Source organism: Gymnoscopelus braueri, assembly GCF_963280865.1.
Source record: "Gymnoscopelus braueri genome assembly, chromosome: 1".
NCBI classification, from domain to species: Eukaryota; Metazoa; Chordata; class Actinopteri; order Myctophiformes; family Myctophidae; genus Gymnoscopelus; species Gymnoscopelus braueri.
The window spans coordinates 23,263,156-23,287,648 of NC_137603.1; the positions used below are offsets into that span (position 1 = coordinate 23,263,156).

At 40.0% G+C, this 24,493-nt stretch overlaps 1 protein-coding gene across 1 annotated transcript; it reads right to left on the reverse strand.

The window, feature by feature from the left end:
• Positions 1 to 12,437: 12,437 nt before the first annotated feature.
• cry5 (cryptochrome circadian regulator 5) lies at positions 12,438 to 23,114 on the reverse strand. The gene is made up of 11 exons (XM_080430713.1): positions 23,070 to 23,114; positions 21,870 to 22,086; positions 21,208 to 21,402; positions 20,592 to 20,710; positions 20,193 to 20,350; positions 19,301 to 19,441; positions 18,564 to 18,731; positions 17,228 to 17,368; positions 16,026 to 16,177; positions 13,781 to 14,001; positions 12,438 to 12,853 (listed from the first exon to the last, which is right to left on the reverse strand). The coding sequence occupies exons 2-11, from the start codon at positions 22,082 to 22,084 to the stop codon at positions 12,813 to 12,815; spliced, it is 1,551 nt and encodes a 516-aa protein (XP_080286839.1). The 5' UTR covers positions 22,085 to 22,086; positions 23,070 to 23,114; the 3' UTR covers positions 12,438 to 12,812.
• Positions 23,115 to 24,493: the final 1,379 nt, after the last annotated feature.

Below are 24,493 nucleotides of genomic sequence, written 5' to 3' on the forward strand. Positions count from 1 at the left end.
GTGTCTGACTGTGTCAGTCAGAGTAATGACACCACCCTTAAAAGTCCATTAATAAGAGCAGTAAATTCATTGCAGTCATGCTGGTGTCCAGTCACACATCGTATTCCTTTCCAAACATAAATGTGTTAAGTTATACTCTAAGGCTTCCGGGGAATTTTGTTTGTGCAGAATATATGCAACACATTTAAAAAGTCTAAGATGGGAGAGCTAGTATGCTTGTGTTTACTTTGTACTCTCTTTGTAAGACGTCATCCATCTACTTCATAAGAGGGTGTAGAGCAGTAGTATAGCCCTGTAGGCTACTCAAACTTTTTCATGTCAAGAACCCCCAAATGAACACGTATTTGGCCGCAGACCCCCCTCTGAAAATATTTTGTGCCAACGACCCCCATACAACATGTGTGTTAAAATATTTTAAAACATATATTTTTAAAGTTGTTAAACTGATGCTATATTGACTAATTTCCTGGGAGCCCCCTGGAACCCCTTCAAAGACCTCTCAGGGTCCCTGGACCCCACTTTGAGAACCACTGGTGTAGAGGGTGTAGACCACCATCCTCTCTGGCCTGCATTGTCGTGTGACTTACAGTACAATTACTTTGAACCCACAGAGGAAAAGCAATAGAAATAGAACAGCCTTATATAGGCTAATCCCACAGGCTGTTCAACAGCTATGGCCTCTCATCTCTCTCTCTCTCTCTCTCTCTCTCTCTCTCTCTCTCTCTCTCTCTCTCTCTCTCTCTCTCGCACACGCACACGCGCGCGCACACACACACACACACACACACACACACACGCACGCACGGCACTGTGTAATGGCAATATTTTTTATAAGTAATTCTATACAATTTACAATTTTACTCAACTTGACAGTGGGAGCCCCATGTTTATCACAAACAATCCTACTTGAGACCAATGGAACCCTTGTGGTACATTTACTCAAGTGCTGTTCTTGACTACAATTTTGAGGCACTTTTACTTTACTTTAGTATGCCCATTGTTCAATGCTTTTTACTAAACTCCAATACATATCAGGGAAATCTTTTTACTCCACTACAATTCTTTGAAAACTTTGTAGATTTTTACAAAACATGCTGTGCATTAACAAATTAAGTCCTATACTTTGTCTAGCAGGTCTATCTGCTATTTTCAAAGGATTTTGACAAATTTCTAAAACGTTTGAAAAAAACCAACCTTGTGAAATGGGACATTCTGCATAATGAGCTTTTACTTTTGGTACTGTAAGTATATTTTGATGCCAATACTTTTGTACTTTTACTCAAGTAAAATCTTTTACACAGGCCTTCAACTTGTAACAGATCTCTACATTGTGGTATTGCTAGTAAAAAAAAAAGTAAAAAATCTGAGTACTTCTTCCACTACAGGCTGAGTGTCAATCAAAATGCTTTCCTTGTTACCTTTAACTTATATTTTTATTTTCTTGCATGCCGACAACTCAACAGACTTGGAACTGGCAGTACAACTACAAATTCCAGCTCGCACGAATCTGTTCCCTGTAAATCAAGTGTCAAATACACCAATCAGAATTCCTCCTCACGTTACACTACAAAGACTCCCGTCAGATTGCACATGCCTACGGTAGGTTCCATCTGCGCGCCGATTTTGTAATTCTATACATATTTCTTCCCGTCCAATTTCCATCCATCCATCATGAGTGTCTTTCTATAACTTTCACTCCTGGCAAGGGGCTGATATGATGACTAAACAACAAGCTTACTAATAAGACATGTTTCATAGTAATGAGATATCCATTGTCCATAACAGTGGTTCTCATCAATTATTCTGCAATATTAACTAACTTTGGGGGTCTCCTGGAACCACCCCACTTTGAGAACCAAATAATACACAAACTATTAGCTATATTCATGGAAAAGCTGACTATCACATGAACTTTGACAGTATTAACCACATGACACTAGCGTCACTATTCTGGAACTGTCATAATGGGCAAAAATAGACGTTTTATGCAGACAAACATTGCAGATATAAACACACAACCCTATTTTTGCTATTGTTATTATACTATAGGGCTTAAATGGTGAAGAAGAAGAAGAAGAAGAAGAAGAAGATGAAGATGAAGATGAAGATGAAGATGAAGAAGAAGAAGAAGAAGAAGAAGAAGAAGAAGAAGAAGAAGAAGAAGGAGGAGGAGGAGAAAGATACATCCTAAAAGCTGTCAATTTATCATGTCAAACAAAGACATTCAGTATGCATAGTGAAAATAGTGCAAATGTATTGTGTACACTGTCAAGTACATAGGCCTAGTGCTAATCAGGTCAGGTATTGTTATTGCACGTCCAGAATATTATAACAGTGATGTGTGGGAGTAGCTAATGTCCTGGTTTAGATGAATGCCGGGTCTCTGAGCAACAAACTATTTGTCAGTGTGGATGCGCAGCCGTGAATAGTTCTGCAACACCTCCCCGATGGCAGGGGGGCAAACAGGGGGTGGCAGGGGGGAGAAATGTTGGTGGGATATGTTCTGCAGAGACTGTGCTGCTAACACAACAATATGACAAAAAGAAGGGGGAAAGTAATCATTCTGGATGTAATGAAGTACATCTCCTCGGAGCACAGGTCTCCGCCAGGTCAGGTAGGTTAGGGGTCAGCAATGTTTGAAATTCGACAAACAGGATGGAATATGAAAAATCTGACAGATCCGTCTTCATCACATGACCATAGAGATGATGTGTACCGATTTGCATGATATTTGGATAAAAGTACTATACTTTTTTTTTTACATAAGTCGGCCTCCTGGTGGCGCTATAAAAGGCAGATGTAAAAAATGCAGGGCAGGTTTTTCTTTGGCCTCTAGGGAGTGTGCATACTCCAAACGTTTTACGCAGATCGGTGAAGTAAAGGTAAAAACGCGAATCAGCCTGTTATAGCGCCACCATGAGGCTGATTTGAAACTGGTCTTTCTTCCTCGGTCTTTCCTCTGTCTTTCAAGGAAATCGCACGCTGTGTCCATGATTTGAGGCATTTTGTTCAAAACGGAGCACTCCTGCAAACTTTGGAAGCCAATCTTAGCCAATCAGGATGGAATATGAAAAATCCGACAGATCCGTTTGGTTTAATGTTTATAGAGATCATGTGTACCAATTTGTGTGATGTTTGGACAAAATCTGTAGGACTCTGTAGGATAAAAACATGCGTTTTGCAAAAATCTTCCTCCTAGTGGCGCTATAACAGGCCCATGTGAAACATTAGAGGTTCTGCTCTGGCATCCGCTATAGATTATCGTTTTGGACCAACTTTGTATAGGAGTTTTGAACAAAACGCGAGGTGGCTTGGTCGAAACCCGACCATTGTTTGGATACTGTTTTTAATGTGTGCAGAGACCAGTCTCTCAAAGCACTATAGGTGTCAATGGTGTCAATGCAACCAGGCTAAAGTCATTCAGCCTTTTGATGGCACCGAAACAAGTAGTTAATGACAGTGACTGGTTGATAGCGGCGGTAAACGTGTCCGCCAGCTGATCAGCAGCACAGTCCTTGAGAACACCGTCCAGGTATTCCATCAGGCTCCGCCGTTTTTCTAGCATTCACACCACCAAGCATGCGCCGCGCACCGCGAGGGAACCGTGTCATTCGCTGTTGGCGAAGGCCGGCACTTACTGCCATTCTGTCATTGTCCCTATCAATCCGTGCTAAAGAATGTGTTGAGCTTGTCGGCCAACGAGGCGTTGCTGCTTGAAGGGCAGTCATTCTTCTGACTTTTGTGGTCGATGATTTCACTTGTCTGTTCTTTCAGGTCAGATCTAGCCTTGCTTTAAAAGTTTAAAGGTAGGTTAAGTGATATTCTTTGGTTAACAAAAAGTTTTTTGTTAAAGGTTAAACAAAGCACAATATTCTGATAGTAATCGTGGCTATAGAGTGTTTTTCAGTAAAGGGGGTCTCCTGTCTCTCCAGCTCTTTAATAAACAAGAGATAAATGCTCAGGTGACAACATTTCATCCAATCAGGAGACAGTACCGATTTATCATCTTCATTTGTATCCTGTCTGAGTTCTCTACCCTGATTGGATAAAGGTATACCGACCTGAAAATGCATTTTCTGTTAAAGAGCTGGAGAGACATGGAGACTCCTGTTACTGAACAAACATTCTATAGTAGTAGTAGTACTATCAGAATATAGAGCTATTTAACCAAAGATAATTTAACTTAATTTAACCAAAGAAAATCACTCACCCTACCTTTAAGCAACTGTGTTGCCAGAGCTGAATATGATGTGTGTGTGTGTGTGTGTGTGTGTGTGTGTGTGTGTGTGTGTGTGTGTGTGTGTGTGTGTGTGTGTGTGTGTGTGTGTGTGTGTGTGTGTGTGTGTGTGTGTGTGTGTGTGTGTGTGTGTGTGTGTGTGTGTGTGTGTGTGTGTGTGTGTACACACACACACACACACACACACACAGTATGTATATATGAGAGAGATAGAGAGAGAGAGAGAGAGAGAGAGAGAGAGAGAGAGAGAGAGAGAGAGAGAGGGAGACTTTTTTCATGTGGATCAATGATCAGTAATCATTACAGCCCTAATACAGATACGTCTATTTTGCCAGGACTGTGAAAAGATGGCCTGTTCTTCAATAGCACAACAGCTAGTTTCATTTGGTCAAACTAGCAATACCACAATGTAGAAATACTCTGCTAAAGTATAAGGCCTACTCATTAAGCAGAGTGATCCATTTCACAAATTTTCTTTCAAAATTTGTCAAAAAGTTAGTCACACAAGCCCACATTGTGTGACATTGCGACGCGGGTTGAGCTTTAAGGACCACTTCACCCATTTTCTCTGACAAAGCCCCATATGACTCAGACATATTGGTCGGAACGGCAGTGCGTCGTACGTAGGTGTGAGGGTCGGCCCAAACTCTAGATGTGAGGGCTGGCCGGCCCAAACCTCTAGTTTTTCAAAAAGCTCACAAGCTGCAAGCTCCAACGTGTCGATTCATCATACAACTAAGTACATTGGGCTTAAGTGGGCTATCATTTTGGATAGCCACTACCAACTACTTAGGCAGACCTACCAATTAGCTTCTGTTTTACTGAGGGGCATTGGGATGTTACAATTCTCATTAGGAGTAACAAGGAGTCCTTCATCAGAAATGACTTCAGTACATTAGAGGGTCAGCCCAGGTTAGAAGGTTTGGGGATAAAGCAACAGAGGTGAGGTTGTGGTTTGGGCTGGGCATGTGCAAAGGAGGGATGAGGGGTACATTGGGAAAAGGATGCTGAAGATGGAGCTTCCAGGCAAGAGGAGAAGAGGAAGGCCAAAGAGGAGGTTTATGGATGCGGTGAGAGAGGTGACCAAGGAAGATGCAGAAAACAGAACCAGATGGAAACAGATGATCCGCTGTGGCGATCCCTGATGGGAATTACCCGAAAGAAGAAGATTGGAACAAATATATATTTAAATATTTTTTTAATATTGATTAAATAGCATAATTGTTTTTTAATAAGATAATTGATGGTGGGTGAGTGGGGAGTAGTTTTGATGTTGCTATTGCCTCATGATAACATTGTATTAATAGAAAGATACAGATGACGTGACTGTAAGCTCTGGCGTTACGCATAACAGTATCACCTTTCACTAACACGATGCTACAGTACACGCCTCTCCATCGGAAATAGAGGGTGGTTACCCTGGCCTTTGCGAAAACAAATGTAGATGTGTGTGGTCTGTTATTAGAACCAGAATTATTATGGTTTAGTATTTTCAATGATTTGTTTATTTTATTTTGTAAAAAAGAAAAAGAAACAAACAATCCATTCATTCATTTTAGTTTAAGTTAATTTCAAGAGTGTGTTTGCGAGATTCAGTTTACAGTTTTTATTAGTTTCAGTATTCATATTTTTTTCTTGGTTTTTAGATTGTATTTGTCAGGGGCAAGATATGAGTAGTTCAGAATAGTTGACTCAGTCATGTAAACATCGTGATCTAATAAGCGAGTGGTTGTCAAACCTTTTCAAGGACCCCCAAATATGTTGTGGCAATTAGGACCCCCATACAAGCTTTGTGTTGTTAAAATGTTTCAAAAATATTCACATAAAAAAAGAATATATATATATGCAATTTTTTTATATAGATTAAAACATGCGGTTAAACTGATCTTAATGCCTGGAACCCCCTCAAGGACCGCACTTTGAGAACCACTGATGTAAGCATCTCTGCCTTTTGTGGTGACACATTTTACCAGCTAAAGAGATTCTCTGTAGCCTACATTGTTATTTTTGTTCAGTTTTGTAAGTATACAATAACGTGTGTGTGTGTGTGTGTGTGTGTGTGTGTGTGTGTGTGTGTGTGTGTGTGTGTGTGTGTGTGTGTGTGTGTGTGTGTGTGTGTGTGTGTGTGTGTGTGTGTGTGTGGGTGTGTGTGTGTGGAACAAGTATGGTACTGAACCATTCAACGTGTGTTGGCTGGGAGTGTCCAGAGTAAATTTATAACTCATAGAGTGTAAAATGGAACCAAATGGACCTTTTAGGGGTCCATTTTATTCCACTTGAACACTCTCTGAGTTAAATTAGCAGTGAGGATTTTGCTGTTAAGCAAGCATTGCAGACGTCTGGGGAAAAGTAATCTCATCTCATCTCCACAGTGGCAATGATCACCATCTCTTGGGTCATAAAAAAAGAAATATTGTGACCTTTCAATGTGCAGCCATGAACCGTCCACTCACAGAGTCCTGCTTCTCTGTTACACCTCCGTTTACACAACCTGAGAGAACACATGTATAACGGTCAACACTGCTGCCAGTTTAAACTGTAATCCAGGACTTATTTTAATTAATACAAATTCTGTTGTAATCTTTCTGTATGGTAGAGCATGTTAATACTATAACTAATACATCTGTATGGTAGAGTATGTTAATACAATATAACTAGTACATCTGTAAGGTAGAGTATGTTAATACAATATAACTAGTACATCTGTAAGGTAGAGTACGTTAATACAATATAACTAGTACATCTGTAAGTAGAGTATGTTAATACAATATAACTAGTACACCTGTGATTGATTGATGTACTTTATTTAGTAAGACATGAGAATAACAGTACATGGAAGTACAAATTCACAATACAAGGTGTACTAAACTGGAAGACTCATTAAGCACTGAGCTTGTTTAAGATGAGATCCCCATGCACACAAATCATGTTGACATATAAGAGACAGACAGATATACACACTACTATACAGAACGTCATACAATCAGCTTACAGGTTACTGGTATGAAGAGTGAAAAATATGTACAAGAGAAGAAAAAAAAGGGGAGGGGGGTAGCGGGGTAGGTTAAGACTTAGACAGGGGTATATGTAAGGTAGAGTATGTTAATACAACTAGTACATCTGTAAGGTAGAGTATGTTCATACAATATAACTAGTGCATCTGTATGGTAGAACATGTTCATACAATATATAGATACTAGTACATGTGCAGTGGTTGGGAGGTGGTCTTCCTACTCTTCCATTGTGAGATTAGCGCAATATCTCCCCGTGTGGGCCAAATCGGGATTGCCTCATAGATACCTGGGGCAACTTTAAATTTAAACCCAGGTTTCTCATGCGAGAAACCTGGGTTTAAATTCCAGGCACAACATAAAGTTCACGGCTATTCTAGCTTTAAATGTGCAGCCTTTTTGTCAGCTAATATCCCAGTTTCAACCAGTCAGACTCAGCACCAATATGTGAGATTTAATTTTTACGGGTCACTGCCAACACAGCGGTCTGGACTACCTGTGTTCATCATAGCCGACAGCAAAACCACTTTACCAGCACATTATTGCCAAAATCAATTTGTGAATGTTCCCTTTTCTGTGCAATTAGGCAATTCCACGACGTTCCTTTCGAACAGCTGTGCTGAGTAACTTCACCACAGGTGTGCTGAATAAGACAGCTTTTCTACTTCAGGAGTTCTATTGGTCATCAAGCATGGTCCCCCGAGGCAGAGCATTACACCAATAATTAGTATGGACAGAAAATATACGTCCAAATGCGTCGTGAAAGTCCCGTCAGTGACTCTTGAGTCGAGAGAAAAACGTAAGCCTATAGTTGTGCTTACTTCATCAATCCTCTTTAGTTTGAAAATATTATATTGGGAATAAAATGAGATTTTAACCAATATGTATGGTAGAGTATGTTTATACAATATAACTACTACATATGTATGGTAGAGAATGTTTATACAATATAACTACTACATATCTATGGTAGAGTATGTTGATACAATATAACTAGTACATCTGTATGGTAGAGCATGTTAATACAATATAACTTGTACATCTGTATGGTAAAGTATGTTATGTGAATGAATGCCCTACTTTTATATACAGCAACAGTGTGTTGCCTGTGCCACAGATGACTTAGTGGCATACAGTAAATCACTATTAAAACTATAACAGGCTGCAGTGGAACATGCTGTTCTCTAAGCCTGCTGGGACATTACAGTGGTGGGGGGGGGGGGGGGGGGGGTGGTGATGACAGCGTCTGTGGACAGACAGAGGGACTCACAGACAGACAGATGGAGAATCACAGACAGACGGACAGGGCGTGTGCAATAACAAGCCTCGCTTATAAAACGCTGACAAGGAGGCTTGCCAGGACAGGAGCTGACCAAACATTGCCTTTGTCACACTTTTAATTTTGTTTTTCTTAATAATAAATTAGAAAGTACTTATATTTCTTATACGTTTTCTCTTGTTTATTTTATTGTATTTTTTACTTTTTCTGTGGGAGGGATTTGTTTACTGATGTTTATGTCATTTGGGCTGTTGTACCTGTCTTCCTGTTGTGTATTTTTTTGTTTGTATTATATATTTTTTTAATAATTAGAAAACAACAAAGACATGTGTGTGACGATTGTGTTATGTGAACAATGGGAGAAGAGAGTAAAGTCAGTGATTGTACTGGGAATTGAGGTATAGATGTGTGGTGCGGTGAGATTATTTTACCAAAGTATCACACACACACACACACACACACACACACACACACACACACACACACACACACACACACACACACACACACACACACACAAGTTTGTATTTAAGAGGTCAATTTTATGATTGCAATTTTTTACACATTCTTTTTGCCATTTTAACCCTAACCCTACACCTAAAATAGCTGATCTATATGCTCACGACGCGCCGTGCTGTGATGAGTTGCGAGCTTGTAGATCAGCCATCTTCGGTGTGCGTCACTGATGCGCAACTAAGTATAAATCAGGCATATCACTAACCTAACTGCTAATCCTAACCACTAACCGCAAACTGAATCTGTTCCTAACTCCTAACTAAAAATCTATTTTAACCACAAAACATCCATTTCTCTGGTGAGGACCAGGACAATTCTACTATACTTGTGGGGACATTTGGCTGTGACAATATAGTATAACACACACACACACACACACACACACACACACACACACACACACACACACACACACACACACACACACACACACACACACAGTTGTTTTGATGTTTGACAGGTCTCTGTGGTAACTGAACTTGGCTTTGAAGGAGGCTACATGGTGACATCATCTCTTGGATATTCAAGTTGCTGTCCACTCCAAGGAAGAAGAAACAGGAGAAGAGCTGACCCCCAGGACAGCTGTACAACACACAAGCACACGTACACACACACACGCACGCACACACACACGCATGCACACGCACGCGCGCACACACACACGCACACACACGCACACACACGCACACACACGTGTGCACGTGTGCACACCAGGCTGCTCAAATCCAGCGGAGCGCTGGATTTGAGGCCAATAAGGAAGTGCTGAAATATGCTGCAGTTCTCGTTAATGGCCTGGAGGGCGTCGCTATTTCCCCCCTGCTGGCTGCAGAAGAATTACCAAGCCATTGATTACAATGGGGATGTGACCGGACTTTAGTAATCATCGATATAAATGCTTTATGCTTTCAGTTTTGCATTTGCATTTTCATTTATGAGGTAGGGTATGCTTCTAGGGCTTCTACTGAGTTAAGACCCGCCCTCGCTTCCCTTCCAGCCAATAGCACTAGTTTCCGATTGCTTTTCTGGACCGGAAATTCCAAGATGGTGGATTTGAATTTCGCTGCAAAAGTAGCTTAAAAAAGGGGCACGCACGCATGCCAAATATAGCCAAACAGACAGTGGCATGCAGGTTGACCGTCCCACTCAGTGGATTATCACTCAATATGATACTGGAAAATGGAAGCATCCTATATTGCACAATTTGCTGTGGGTGTGTGTGACTGTCTGTCTGTCTGTCTGTCTGTCTGTCTGTCCAGTGCTAATCTCACAAACCGCTGGACAGGTCAGTGTAAATGTCTTGTGCACACTGCTAGTAGGCCAAAGAACTACCACAACACATCTTGTTGCACATGTCCTATAATTTATTTTTTATATTTAACTTTCATTTTTATAAAGGAAGTCAGTGAGGGTTAGATCCGGCAGGAAACTTGCCCAAATATTGAGCCATAAAGCATAGCATAGCATGTCATGAAGCGTTCTAAAAAGACCCCCAAATGATTATGTATTTGGCCACGGACAGACCCCCAGTGATTCGCAACAAAACAAGTTGCAACAGAATCCCAAAACTGCACCAACCTGCAATGGGTCAATTCAGACTGCTGCAGCTGGTCGCATGTTGCAACTCGTCGTTGCGTTGCTAATCATTGGTTTGGACTGGGCTTTAATTCTGTTCAAAAACCTTAGCACCTCCCTCGCCCTTTAAATTCTAGCCACTATGGACGATATTCCATAACTGCATGATATTCCACAACTGCATTTCTGTTGCAACGATCTGTATCTGTGAAGCAAGTAATAACCAATTTAATGTGCTTGATACATTGGTGTATAGGGCATGGTGTGTTAAACCAGTGGTTCTCAAACGTTTTCATATCAAGGACCCTCAAATTGATATGTACTGTGGGCCTATTTGTTCGCAGACGAAAATAGCCTCTAATTTACAAGCTCACAACTTGTTACATTGTGACACGTTGTGAGCTTGTAGATCATCTAATTCTGAATAGCTACAAAATAATATAGGCCTTAAGGTTTTAAACAGATTTTTCTGGGGACACCCTGGAACCAACTCAAGGACCCCTGGGGGTCCCCACATCCCACTTAAATTTCAGGCTTTATTTCAGGTCAGTATACAGAGACCGGAAACCAAGAGCAGAGAGAGAGGAGACGAGGAGGGTTGGATTCGAACCCAGGTCCTCATGTTCATAAGGAGCATATCCTCACTGTTGAGCAGAAACCTTGTATGTCCATATTATTAATGCCCTACTTTTTCATATGACATCGTCGAGCAAAAGTAGCGAAAATATAGCAGATCTACAAGCTGCGTAATGACGTGTTGTGAGCTTGTAGATCTGTTATTTTTGCTAGTAGTGAAGTATGTCTGTGGGTTTTATAAATGTTGAACCAATTAAAAGTATTAAGAGCTTGTAACTAAATAATAACAACATTGGATCCATTGGTACATGTTTTTCCATTTCCTGAAAAGTAACACTTTTGGACATACAAGGTTTCCTCCCGACAGTGAGTGATGATATTGTCTATGCAATGCATTACCTGGCTGAGCCACCGGGCTCACCACCAAAACCACTTTCAATTAACATTGAATTAACATAAAGACAACTTGGGTGTATCAAGTTAAGCCTGTTCAGTGGAAGTTTATAATGAACTCTATGCTCTGTAGATTCATCTCCTTCTCAGAGTGAAACTAGAATGCCCTCTAGTGGTAATAGGGGGAAATTATGGACAGGTAGCCTGCAACATAACCTGACCAATGATTTATGTTACATAGCCTACTGTAGACAGCCTTTCCTAACTTTAATAATGTGATTTACATAGCATGTTGTTTTAGACAGATGTTAGTTTCTTCGAGGCACTACTTTCTTCTCTCTGCACTCTACTTATGTGACTATTTATTTACCTTGTTGTTTATTGACTATCCATGTTTACTCTTATTCTGATTTCGCACTTTACTATTACTGTATGGGGTATGGGGTGGCTGGAGCTCAGACGGTAGAAAGACTGTAAGGGAACTGGAAAGTTCCTGGTTTGATGACCCCCTTGTTGAAGTGTCCCTGAGCAAGACACTGAACTGCTCCTGATGAGCAGCTTGGTCCCTTGCATGTTTTCCTCCACCGTTGGTGTGTGAACGTGCATTATGGGTGAATGTAACACGTAGTGGTGGACAAAGTACTTTAGTACCCAGTACTTCAGTCATACTCCTAGTAAAATATTACTCAACTACAAGTGAAAATGGTACAGTCACATTTTTGGAAAAAAAATCTAAATGCAAATTACAAAGTACATTTTTCAACACATTGAAATTTAGATTTTCCAGGAATATAAAAAAAAGTAACAATACCAGTGAAAATATCAGATCTTACAATGCAGATGCGTTGTGGAAAACTTGGCTTTATTTGCATTGTTTTAAAAAGGTAAAAGTCAGGAAATGCGTAGATCCAGAGAGTAAAATAATGTAACCATTTTAGGCACAACAACAACAACAACAACCAATGAAGGATGTACAGTATAACAGAGGTAGATACAGTCGATTGCTTTGCAGCTAAACCCAATAGTACAGATGTGGTCACTTGAGCAAGACACTGACACCGGTTCTGCAATGCAGTAAGTTTTTACATTTCCGAATTGGTTCCAGCCATTTCTGGCCTGTAGATGTCACCAGACGTAACAGTAGGCAGAGATGTGTGATGGTCTGGCTACAGTATATGCAGCACTAGTTATCTATTGATAAACAACCAGCTCACATCTCCAACACTTTTCAGCACTTTCTCCTCTTCTTCACTACAGATTCCTTTTCACCTTGAAGGGAACACAGAGAATGAGATATGTTTCAGAAGAAAACACACACCAAATGCACGCTGGGCAAGACCTAGCCGGTTGAGTGTCTAAACGGAAGTACCGGGATTTGGCGGAAGTACCGCCCAAGGAAATGACGTTGACGCTCTACAAATCTGTTAACGTTCTCTGTGAATGAAACGAGTGTTGTGATTGGTCGAAAAAGATAGTTTCCGGGGGAAATACGTACGACGGAAGTCCCACCCCTATAGACACTCTCTGCTTTAGGTCGTGACCAGTCTTCTCTCTTCGCAGATGAGTAAAGGCTGGGAACAAGGCTACACCGATTTGTATTATTATGATTTTGTTGGTTAAAATATGTTTTAAATGCCTCTATATTCCCTTTATCAATCATTGCGATAGAGTGTTTGTTCAATAACAGAGGTCTCCCCATCTTTTCAACTCTTTAGTAAACAGAAAATATTATTTTTTAACTGATACACAGGATACAGGATAAATGGGTGAAATTGGAAGTGATTTACCGAAGAGCTGGAGAGGCAGGGAGACAACTGTTACTGAACAAACACTAAAACACTACAAAAAAATATATATATAACTTTATAACAATACACATTTTGTGCTTGGGCGGGTTTCAAGGTGGTCCCCAGCAAAATGTGTTAATATAGCATCACAATCAGGTTAACCACTTTAACCCTACATACATTACCTATTTGAAAATAGACAATCTACAAGCTCAAAATGTGTACAAGTAAAGAAAAATTGAATACGTTATGTGAGCTTATTATTGTTATTGTCCCTGGCACAAAATCTTTTCAGATGGGGTTCCCCAGCCAAATACATATTAATTTGGGGGTTCTTGATATGAAAAGGTTTGAGAACCACTGACTTACTTACTTACATTTGACAGTTCAATAATGTCTTTGTTATTACCTGTCTTTTCCCTGGGCAGTGCGGTGACGTGCGTGCTCCTCTTGGCATATGCTGCCTTCATCCTCTGGATGTTGGCTTTGCTGACCAGCTCATGCTGTACGATGGGACACGGGTAGTCTTTACCCACAATGCATCCTGCTGCCTGCTGCACGCTGTGCGGAGCCTTCCACGGCTCGTAGATGTACTGCACTGGAAACTTCTTCAGGAGAGGGAGGTACTTCCTGGAAATATCATGTTTTGATTTTGATTCACAAGTTCTGTCATAAAAAAATTATTGCTTTTGCCTCTTGAATATGTATTTTTGCTTGAATGTTTTATTATCTTTTATATCATTTTAAATTGCTTTAATATGTTGTGGCTTTTCATCCATCAACCTAGGGGTTTTTGGGTTATAATGGTTAGAGGTGGGCTACCCTAACCTGCTGGGACCCGTCAGAACCCGACGGGCCGGGCTCAGGTCCCGGTCGGACACATATTTATAACTATGGTCGGGATTTGGTCGTGCTTGGTCATGTTGTTCATAATATTGTGTAAAAATAAATAAAAACTATAGGCTACTACTGTGTCTCTGTGTTAGGCTACTTCCTGGTTTACTTGACAACACTCTGTATTGTCCTGATGCTTTCAGATGTAAACACAGCTGTAGTGAATGATGGAGGATGACATCAAACTAAATTTGTCTTTGGGAGCATTATCCCCCCAAAAAAAACAAGAAAAACAAAAACAGTCAACAGTGGAGTCCATATCATAAAGATGAATAGCCTGTGTTGACAATCATCAATGGTAAGATGACTGTAATTATTCATTATTGATAACGGCATAATGTGTGAGCGAGTATAATCTGTAACAATCTACCAAGCCCACACAAGTGTAATGAGTGTAAACAGGCATGCTGTATCATTGTAACAAGTTAAAAAAATAATAATAATTGGGTGGGGCTCGGGCTTGGGTCAGACGCATATTAATAACTAATGCGACCTGATCCCAGTTCTAACAGGGGTGAAGTGATAATTGTAATTGTAATAATTAATGAAGATAAAATAAAATTACGTAATTACATTTTAATAATATATTTTAATAAACTATAATATGTACTATTAACGACTTCACCAAAACATGAATGTTAGTCTTTGTGCATATTGTTGCTGTCAGGCAGAAACCGGCCTACTCAGGAACAATGCAAGTTGGGAACGATGCAAGTAGGGAATGCATATGCAATACCCGTTATAGCCTGGTTCCAGACGAATCTGCCATTGCAAAAAAAAATTGCACTTGGCAAATTAGGTCTGGCCCCTGTCAATAGAGATTTTATTTCTCTCCCTCCGAAGTTGTGAGGGACCAATCAGAGCCCAGTATGCATGTGGGGTGGGTTTATTACCAGAGGCATTTTTTTTATTTGCCCCTCGGAAATGCAGGTTCCACACAGAGATTCCAGACTAATATCTCTACGCAGTGATATTAGTCTGGCCATGCCAGGCCCTGTTATACCGTTGTCAGAGTACCCGATGTAACGGTCTCTCTGTCTGTGTCCCTTGTATGTCCATATATGGAGATCTCTGTATCTCTCTGCCCTGTGTCCCTTGTATGTCCATATATGGAGATTTCTATATCTGTCTGTCCTTGTCCCTTTTATGCCCATATATGGAGATCCCTGATGTTATCAGTATGGCCATAAATGGGTATGTCTATATATGGGCATATCGGGATCATTGGTTCTGGAAAGTTCTTGTGCAGTGGTAAACTTCTGTGGAGAACGTGTGGAGAACGTCTGGAGGGTGCATAATTACTGTGGAAAGTAGACTGACTAAGTAATCAAATGACAGGTGTGGGGAATTGCCAAATGAAGCTTAGGCTGGGGTTACCATGGCTATCAATTGGCTCATTTGGAGCCTTTTCTGGCGGTTCTGGACAACCGCCTAACTGACAGACTCGACACCGGGCACTGCACTCCCTCGGGTTGTCTGTGATGTGTGTGCTGAATTTGAAGTTGGTCGGTCGAGCGGTTCTTGAGTTACGTGGATTACAGATGTACGTACGTACGTACAGAGATTCCTTGCATTTATTTTAAGATTAATTTCCCACTTGATGCGACACGATATGAGCTTGTAGATCGGCTATTTTTGAGTGAAAGCTAAAAGTAACAGTTTTGGACATACAAGGCTTCCACCCGACAGCAACGATACTATTGTGAAGAGGGAGAGTTTATACATAGTAAATGGATGTAAGTCACTAAACTTGGCCTTACTTGATATAGTCCCCATTCTTGTCAGTCTTCTTTCCAAAGGCTATGGGAGAGTAGACTCTGAAGTACTGGTGGAAGAAGGTACTGGCTGACAGCCACTGCCAGTTCCCAGCGTTCAGAGACCAGTCTCCATCCAACAGAAGCTCCTCAAACACCTACAGTGACAACATCAGCAAAACAAAACAAAACTGAGTGTAGTATGCAATTTAAACCACATGGTGGCAGTATGACAATGATTTCAACCCAGGTAGCACAATAGTAGAACTTAAAGGAACCATCCTCTATGGCCTTTCTGAGTGTCCTTCTTTAACCAACACACTGAGCTATTCTTAGAAATAATTATTTTTTCCATGCTAGCATCTCTTCCTCATATCTCAGCTCCTCGTTGCTCAGTGAAGTGCCATGTTGAAGGGACGTCATATTGACATCGTCTGTCACGTCTGTCACTGCCATGAACATTAGATGCTGCAGTTTGACACAACACTGTAAGCACTAAGCATGTAGCAGGAACACAGTGATAATCTATGCAAGACAGAATAAAACTAGGACAGTAAGACCTGTTCTCATTTGCCTTCAGATGTCTAAAATAAGGTTATTAAATGTAACCTTGTATTGTGCAGCCCACGTTGCTCTTGAACGCATGTCTGTCTGCAGACACCAAACTGTCGCGTCCGCAGACCCTTGCGAAACGGGATGTAAAATCAGGCCTTAAATCTTAAAGTAAGTGTAAGTGATTTGTTGTTGTTAAGATAAGTGTTAAATAGCTCTATATTCCCATAGTAATCATTGATATCGTATTTGTTCAGTAACAGGGGTCTCCCTGTCTCTTCAGATTTTTTGTAAACAGAAAATGCATTTTCAGGATAACCATTTTATCCAATCAGTTGAAAGAACTCATAGCGGATAAACAAAGAAAACAAAGTGAGAAGACAAAATGTATGAATGGTTTCTCTCCTGATTGACTGAGATTGGCAACCCACCAGAAAATGAATGTTCTGTTTATTAAAGAGCTGGGGAGAACCCTGTTAATGAGCAAACAGAATATAAGGTAGACTAGAGCTTTAACTTCTTAACAAAACAACTTTTTGTTTTAACCAAAAATGATCACTTACAATACCTTTAACAGTAGGTACTAGGTAGGTATCACTATCATCCATTCAATTATCTCAGATTAGAGGAAAGACAGACAAACTAACTAACTGTACCTTCTGTCCTTCTTCCCAGCTGATCCACAGGTCTCCTCTGGTGAGGAAACAGGCCACGGCATGTCTGGCCAAATGATGGATCCAGCCCTCCTGTCTCAACTGGGTCATGATGGCATCGATGAAGGGGAAACCAGTACGGGCCTTAAAAGAAACATACATTACAGCAGAATCAGCTTTATTGTCACATCATCAGGTTAAATACACACCCCCCCCCACACACACACACCCCCCCCCACACACACACACACACACACACCCCCCCCCCCCCACACACACACACACACACACACACACACACACACACACACACACACACACACACACACACACACACACACACACACACACACACACACACACACACACACACACACACACACACACACACACACACACACACCACAGATAGTGTATATGATAGCATGGATATACATGATGTTTAGAACATTAGCATCATATGTGTCGGGGATTTCTGAGAAGTAAACATTTTGGTACAAATACCATGAGCTGTTCTGAGAGAGGTCCATGTCCCTCTCGCTTCCTCACTGCTAGCAAATAAATCGTGATAAGAAGACATCCCTACCACGTACTCCCTGTTACCTCCTGACAAGATGTCTGGAAATACTGATAATGCACAATAGACCTTTTGAGTATGCACAGTGGACAAATAGTCCTTATTAAACACCTGCAGAATATATTGTATACAATTGTGCTGCAGATAAAAAAAATTCATAGATTTCATAGATAGCTTCAAGACTTGTTTGACAGCATTATAATGTGTATTTTCAGACATCTAACCATTTAAACCATCAATACTTAGAAAACTTTAAAGGAGTAGTTCCCAAATAATTACTTATTTACTATCAATTACAAACCCCATGAAGCCTTGAATTCATGGAGATTTTTATGTTTTTGTCGCATTAGTCTACGGTAGGAGACTCCGACCGTCAAATTATTGGCAAACATATTTGAAAGTAGGCGATCTACAAGCTCACAGCGCCTCGCGTGAGCTTGTAGATCTATGCTATTTTCAGAATATTTATCTGTGGAACCGAAAGTTGAATGCCTCAACTCCTACATTCCAAGTGCTTATCAGGGTGGGGGTCCTCCGTTCAAATATGATTATTTGGGGGGTCACGGCCTGAGAAGCTTGAAAACCATCTTCTTAGATGATATGCTGAGCTTTGACCCTGCATATAATTCCTGGAGGGAGGGAAGTTCACCTCACACGATGCAATTTACTTATGATAGGCTACTTGCAATGAAATGTATAACAAACATGCATTATGAAATTATCTTCTTTTATCAAAGGTAGTTTCAATCCCTGTAATTTTACCTCTCTCCACGCGGACAAATAATTTGGGTTTGTGTCCCAGTCAATCTGTGTACACACAGGGTTTCCTTCCATCTTGTTGAAGTTTGGGATACCCACAGCAGCGGTATAGAAGAACTCTCTCCACAGTAACTGACCATGCAAGGAGACTGGAGGATCAGAGTGCTTCTTCTGCAATAATAACACACGGAAGAAGTCATAAAACAGCAATAGCATAATGTCTGTAAAAATGTTAAATAAAGAGTAATAAATCCTTTTCATAATAGACATTTGGTAGGTAAACACAGTTGAAGGTAATAATGGGTATTAGGGCCCGCTGGGCGATATGACTTCAAAAATGTTTCCTTGATTACCTCACAACACAATGTTGTGAGCTTGTAGATCGCCTATTTTCACCAGGTTTTTTTGTAAGCCACTATTGTGCAACAAAGTATACTAAAGGGTTTAGTGGTTAACCAGACTAATCAGTTTCTAAGTACTAAGTCAACTTTTTACTAAGTAAAAATAAAAAACCTGCTTCTCGATTATTCGATTAACCTACATGAGCACGATTAAGTCGCTTAGAGGTTCTACATTTCGGTTCCAAATTGTGTGTTTCAATTATGTATTAACTATGTGCAAACATAGACAGCTTCTGTACATTTAACATCATGCTGGCACACAGAAGGCTGTGTTTACCTGTCAAAAAGGGTGCTGTGAAAGGGGTTCAAATTACACTATATTTTGTCAACAACACTCACCCCTTTGTAGACCTCTGTCAGCCTCCACCAGAAGGTGCGAGCCGACAGGCAGCCAAAGCGAAGGTAAGGGCTGAGGGTAGTGGTGCTGGGGCTCAAAGAGTTTGGAGAGGTCTGTGGCTTCTCAAAGCTGCACACCCAGCTCTGCACAATAGAAATATCATGGAGGAAAAAGATCAGAACATATATATACAATATTACCTTTATTATGGGTATAATCTTAGTTGTTGTTGGTTAACTCAAAGTAGCTTATCCATAGATCATCTTGAAGCAACCATTGTTATCAATAGTCTTGCATGCCAGGGCAATTTGTATTATTCCTTAAACATATATATTGTATAAAAATAATGCAACTGAATGATGCAAAGCTTAACCCAGTAAGCCCTATTTGATACTTACATTTTTTATAGCAAAAAATAGCCTATCTATGAGCTCACAACACGTCGCAATGAAACATTGTGAGCTTCTAATTATGCAAAACTAAAAGTATGTAAAACGTTATGTATTAAATAAATAAATACACCTTTTTGTGAATAAATAAATCGTTTTATTAATTTGTATTTCACTGATAGGTATACTGTGTATTTATGGCAATTGTGCCCTCAAAGAATTTACTACACCAAAGGCCATGTGGCCTTGCCCCTAAAATGATTAAATTCCAGGGCCTTGTGCTTATTATGTTAATAATGTGATTTTAGTTTATTCTATTATTTGAGGCACTGCACTGTTCTCTCAGTCTGCATTCTATTTATGTGGCTATTTAAATGTTGTTTGTTGACTAGAGTTCACGCTTACTCTGCCTAAACCAATCTCACACTTGTAAGTCACTGTGGATAAGAGTGTCTGCCAAATGCCTAAATTGTAAATTGTTTGTACAGTAGTACAAGTTTAGTACCGCTCTGTTCATGTGTTCATCCAGTCGTCTCAGCGCCTCCTGTTCTCCACCAGGGTAGAGCTCTTCTCCCACAGAGTCTGGGTCCAGTCCCAGTTCCTCCAGTGTGGGGATCCCATACTTCTCCTCATGTGTCTCCAAACAACAAGGCGTCTTCACACCTGTGGCAGATGAAAATAATACATTCCAAACTAATCTCGACAGCTGTAAAATGTACAAAAAGATGTAATAAAACCAGTATGTTCTTTTAAGCCACTATGAAAATGTACCTGAATCAAATATTTGCTGTATATCACTGCACTTTTCTTACTCTTATATCCATAACTCTAACTGCTGTGCTGCTTCTGGCGACTGAATTGACTGTGCGGGATCAATAAAGGTCTATCTAGCCATCAGTATCACCTTGCATGTCCTGTGTGGTTGGAGCAGGGATTGGTCTTTTAGGAGGACCAAGACTCTTCACTATGGTCTGGAGACGGTTGAAGGTCAGTGGAGCCTTGCCATTGTTCTCTTCTATTATCCTAAGAAGACATACAATCTACAATTTAGGCGTTTAGCAGAGACACTCTTATCCAGGACGACATGCAACATAAAACCTGGCATCTTTCTAAACAGCATGCTATATGGTCAGGCAAATACTATGTCTATCTCAAAGACATAAAATACATGTGAAGTTTGTGGTGAAGTAAATACGAATTTGTTCTTAATCTTGCTTTGCCGATTTAAAAATAAAAGTATGTACAGCAGCATTTATCATATAAAATAGGAGACAAGAAGGGATATAGAGCCAGAGGTAATCAAATGCTATGCCACTGAGGTTTATCAGTGGTTCAGAACCTTTTCACTGCCCACCTATATTGTATTTCCACTAATTATGACATTTTCTGACAAAAAAAAAACTTTAATATTAATATTATTATCATTATTATTATTTTATAAAAAATTATTTCTTGTAATCGATGAAATGGTTTAGATCAATTAACTGTTCCACCTGTATTAATCACACTGTAATATGCACCTGTCTATGTCGTAGAGAGTGTGGGAGATCTTGTAGATGACTTGGACTCCATGTTCCTTGGCCAGCTCAGTCACCTGCTCGTCTCGTTTCAGACTGCACGGTTCTGTGTCATACTCGTACGTTAACTTTGTTACCTTCCACTTGTGGAACAGCTCGGGGAACACGTCCTCTGGCCTTCCCCTAACCACAAACAATCTGAAAAAGACGACATGGACAAAGGGAATTTGACTTGTTCCTGATCATCACACACACTTATATCTGTATATCTGTCTAAAACTGTTACTTTTCAGAAAATGAAAATGTTTCAATGGGACTAATGTAGTTATTATTTTGTCACAAGCTCTTGTTCCTACTTTTCATTGGTTCAATGTTCATAAAACCCACAGACCCACTTAACCACTTTCACAAAGAAAACATTGCCAAAGTAGCAAAAATAGCATATCTAGTTTTTGTTTGCTTGTTTTTGTTAACGTTCCCTGTTTTTATGTTTGTATTGTCTCTCTGTTTGAAACCAAGGACCACAATGGAAATAAAACTTTATTGTGTTTATCTTTGATGTTTTTTTTTTAAAATATGATGCATGTAACCTGCTACAAATTATTATTGTTTTATTTTTACTAAACGGCAATTAAATCAAACCAAACAGGTAGAGAATCGCGGACCTGGAGTTCAGTTTCCTCAGATCGCTGTCGAGGTCTTTGAGGGATCCGATGAGGAACCTCCATCTGTTGAGGCCACTGAGAGCGTTGCTGTGGTCGTGAGGGTCCAGGATGAACAGGGGATAAAACTCCTTGCATCCCCGCAAGGCACACATCAACGCCGGGTTGTCATGCAAACGCAGTCCCTTACGGAACCAGTGGATACACGTATCAGCCATACCTGTGTGGTGGACACAATTTGTTTAGTGCACTGGTTCTCAATGTGGGCCCCCCAGGGTTTGTCGAGGGGTTCCAGGGACAGTGGAGTAAAGTAACTAAGTACATTTACTCAAGTACTGTACAATTCAGAGGCAAATATTGTACTTTTACTCCATTACAATTATTTGAAAAGTTTAGTTACTAGTTACTTTGTCGATTTTGATCATTATTACAAAACATACATTAAGATGTATTTTTATTGTTATATTAGTTGTACTTTTTCTGTAATTGTATTCTTGCTCTGTAAAGCACTTTGAGCTGCATTTCATGTCATGAAAGGTGCGGTGCTATGCAAATAATGATTATTATTATTATTATTATTATTATTATTATTATTATTATGATTAAATAGACTAGTCATGGATGAACTTTAAGATAACTTTCTCCCTTTTTGGCCCGTACATAAACATAAACGTTCAGATTTCAAATATTAAGTGCTTACCCCATGACCACAGATGTTACAATTATGTACGGGCCCTCAGAAGTACCCGTATATTCCGTAATGTTCAATAAAAAGCATTACTCTGATACATTATAACTCCATGAGAAAATAGCCACCGATCGGATTTATATGTTTTTTATTTAACAATACGGAAGATACGGCTACTTCTGAGGGCCCTTACACAATTGTAACATCCGTGGCCATGGGGTAAGCACTTTATATTTGAAATCTGAACGTTTATGTAGATGTACGGGCCAAAAGGGGAGAAAGTGCAAACACTATGAAGTTCATCCAGGAGCGTCTTGGATCCATGGCTACGTGAGCGTCTAGCAGCAGCTCAAAGTACATGAATAGTTCAAAATGAAGACATTTATTCAACCCATATCCATACGATACACGCACTTTTATTACACATTTATTTTAAAAGATATAAACACGCAGTCAACATTGTTATTTTCCATTGTCAAAAATAGATGTGTATTAGATTTGAGAGCTGAACTCACCTCTTTCATCAAGGAAGTATCCAGTTGAATAACGTGCTGCTTGTTGTTGTGATGTATAGTGTTGCCAGGTTTTGAGAGAGAAATAAGCAACCAGGTCTATGAAAACAAGACCATAAGAAGCAAATATGGCACTTTAAATAATACATTGGCTATTTGAAAATAGCCGATCTACGAGCTTGTAGATCTGCAATTAAAAAAATTAGAAACATTTTGAAAATGTTTGAGAACCAATGGTTTAAACAACATTAGGAAAACATGCCCAAAGTCCAAAGTCGCTTATAATAAGCGGACATGGCAACGCTGGTTATTAGGTAACCTAGCGCTTCACTTCCGGTCTATATACTTCACAATAAGAGCATTTTAATAATCGTTGCGGGTTTCCTGATGAAATACATAATTATTATAATGGCCAAAACCATGGAACTATTCCGAAATTAGAACTGAAAAAACAACAAACAAGAAAAAAGTAAAAATCAAGGCTTTAATAACTGAAACGGTATTGTGTTTACAAAACTAACTAAAACCAGTTATAATCATAGAGAAAATGTCCATATAATAGTCTTTGCCAGTATTCTAGCCATGGTTCACAATCACATGACGCTCGTCTGGACAGTCATGTTTCAGGGCTACCAGTATTCTAGCCCTGAAACATGACTGTCAAGCGTCATGTGAACCATGGCTACCAGTATTCATAACATTTTTAACAATAGCAACCCAAAAAAAAGCTGATCTTGTTTTTTTCCCGCTATTTTTTCTGAGCTTTTAAATCCACTTCAAAAACGAATTAAAACTATAAACTGAATTAAAAAACATGAAATCAAAACGAAAATAAAATAAAAACTAATGATATGATAACTTTGTAATGCAGTGGTTCTCAACCACTGCATTACAGAGACCCCCATAATTTCAAGGACCCCCATAACTCTGAGAGTGTAGCCTGGCTACTATATGGAACCAAATGGACATTTGTACACACTCTCAAAGTTCCATTTGGAACGCCCTCAAGGAACCCTGAGGGTCCCTCCTTGGACCCCACTTGGCAGGGGCGCCGATTTATGTTAGGTTAATTCGGTTAATTTGGTACCAAAAATGTGCTCCATGAAGTGAAGATGTCGTGGTTTTTTCTTTTTCTTTTTGTGTGATGAGTTTGTGATGGGTGCTCTTCATTTCCCCTGGGTGCTTTAGCCCCGAGGCACAGTATCGGCGCCCTTGAAAAGGCTCTGTAGAACTGGATCCATCCCACCTAGCATAATGAGCAGGGGTTAGGTGAGGTGTGAGGTCTGTAGTGGTCTGATTAGTTTTTTTAAGAGGTATTTAGTTATGCTTGTAGTGCATTTGAGGAGTAGAGTACCATGAGGTGCATGTATAGTCAAAGTGACATTGGATGAATACTCCAGCTAGTGTGCTCAGAGCATTCCTACTGA

Coding starts and splice junctions, on each gene's coding strand:
- cry5 (XM_080430713.1), bottom strand. CDS start 22,084: ATGGCTGATACGTGTATCCACTGGTTCCGTAAGGGACTGCGTTTGCAT. Junction 20,351..20,591: donor AACCACACAGGACATGCAAG/GTGATACTGATG, acceptor CATCTGCCACAG/GTGTGAAGACGCCTTGTTGT. Junction 14,002..16,025: donor AAGAATGGGGACTATATCAA/GTAAGGCCAAGT, acceptor TGATATTTCCAG/GAAGTACCTCCCTCTCCTGA.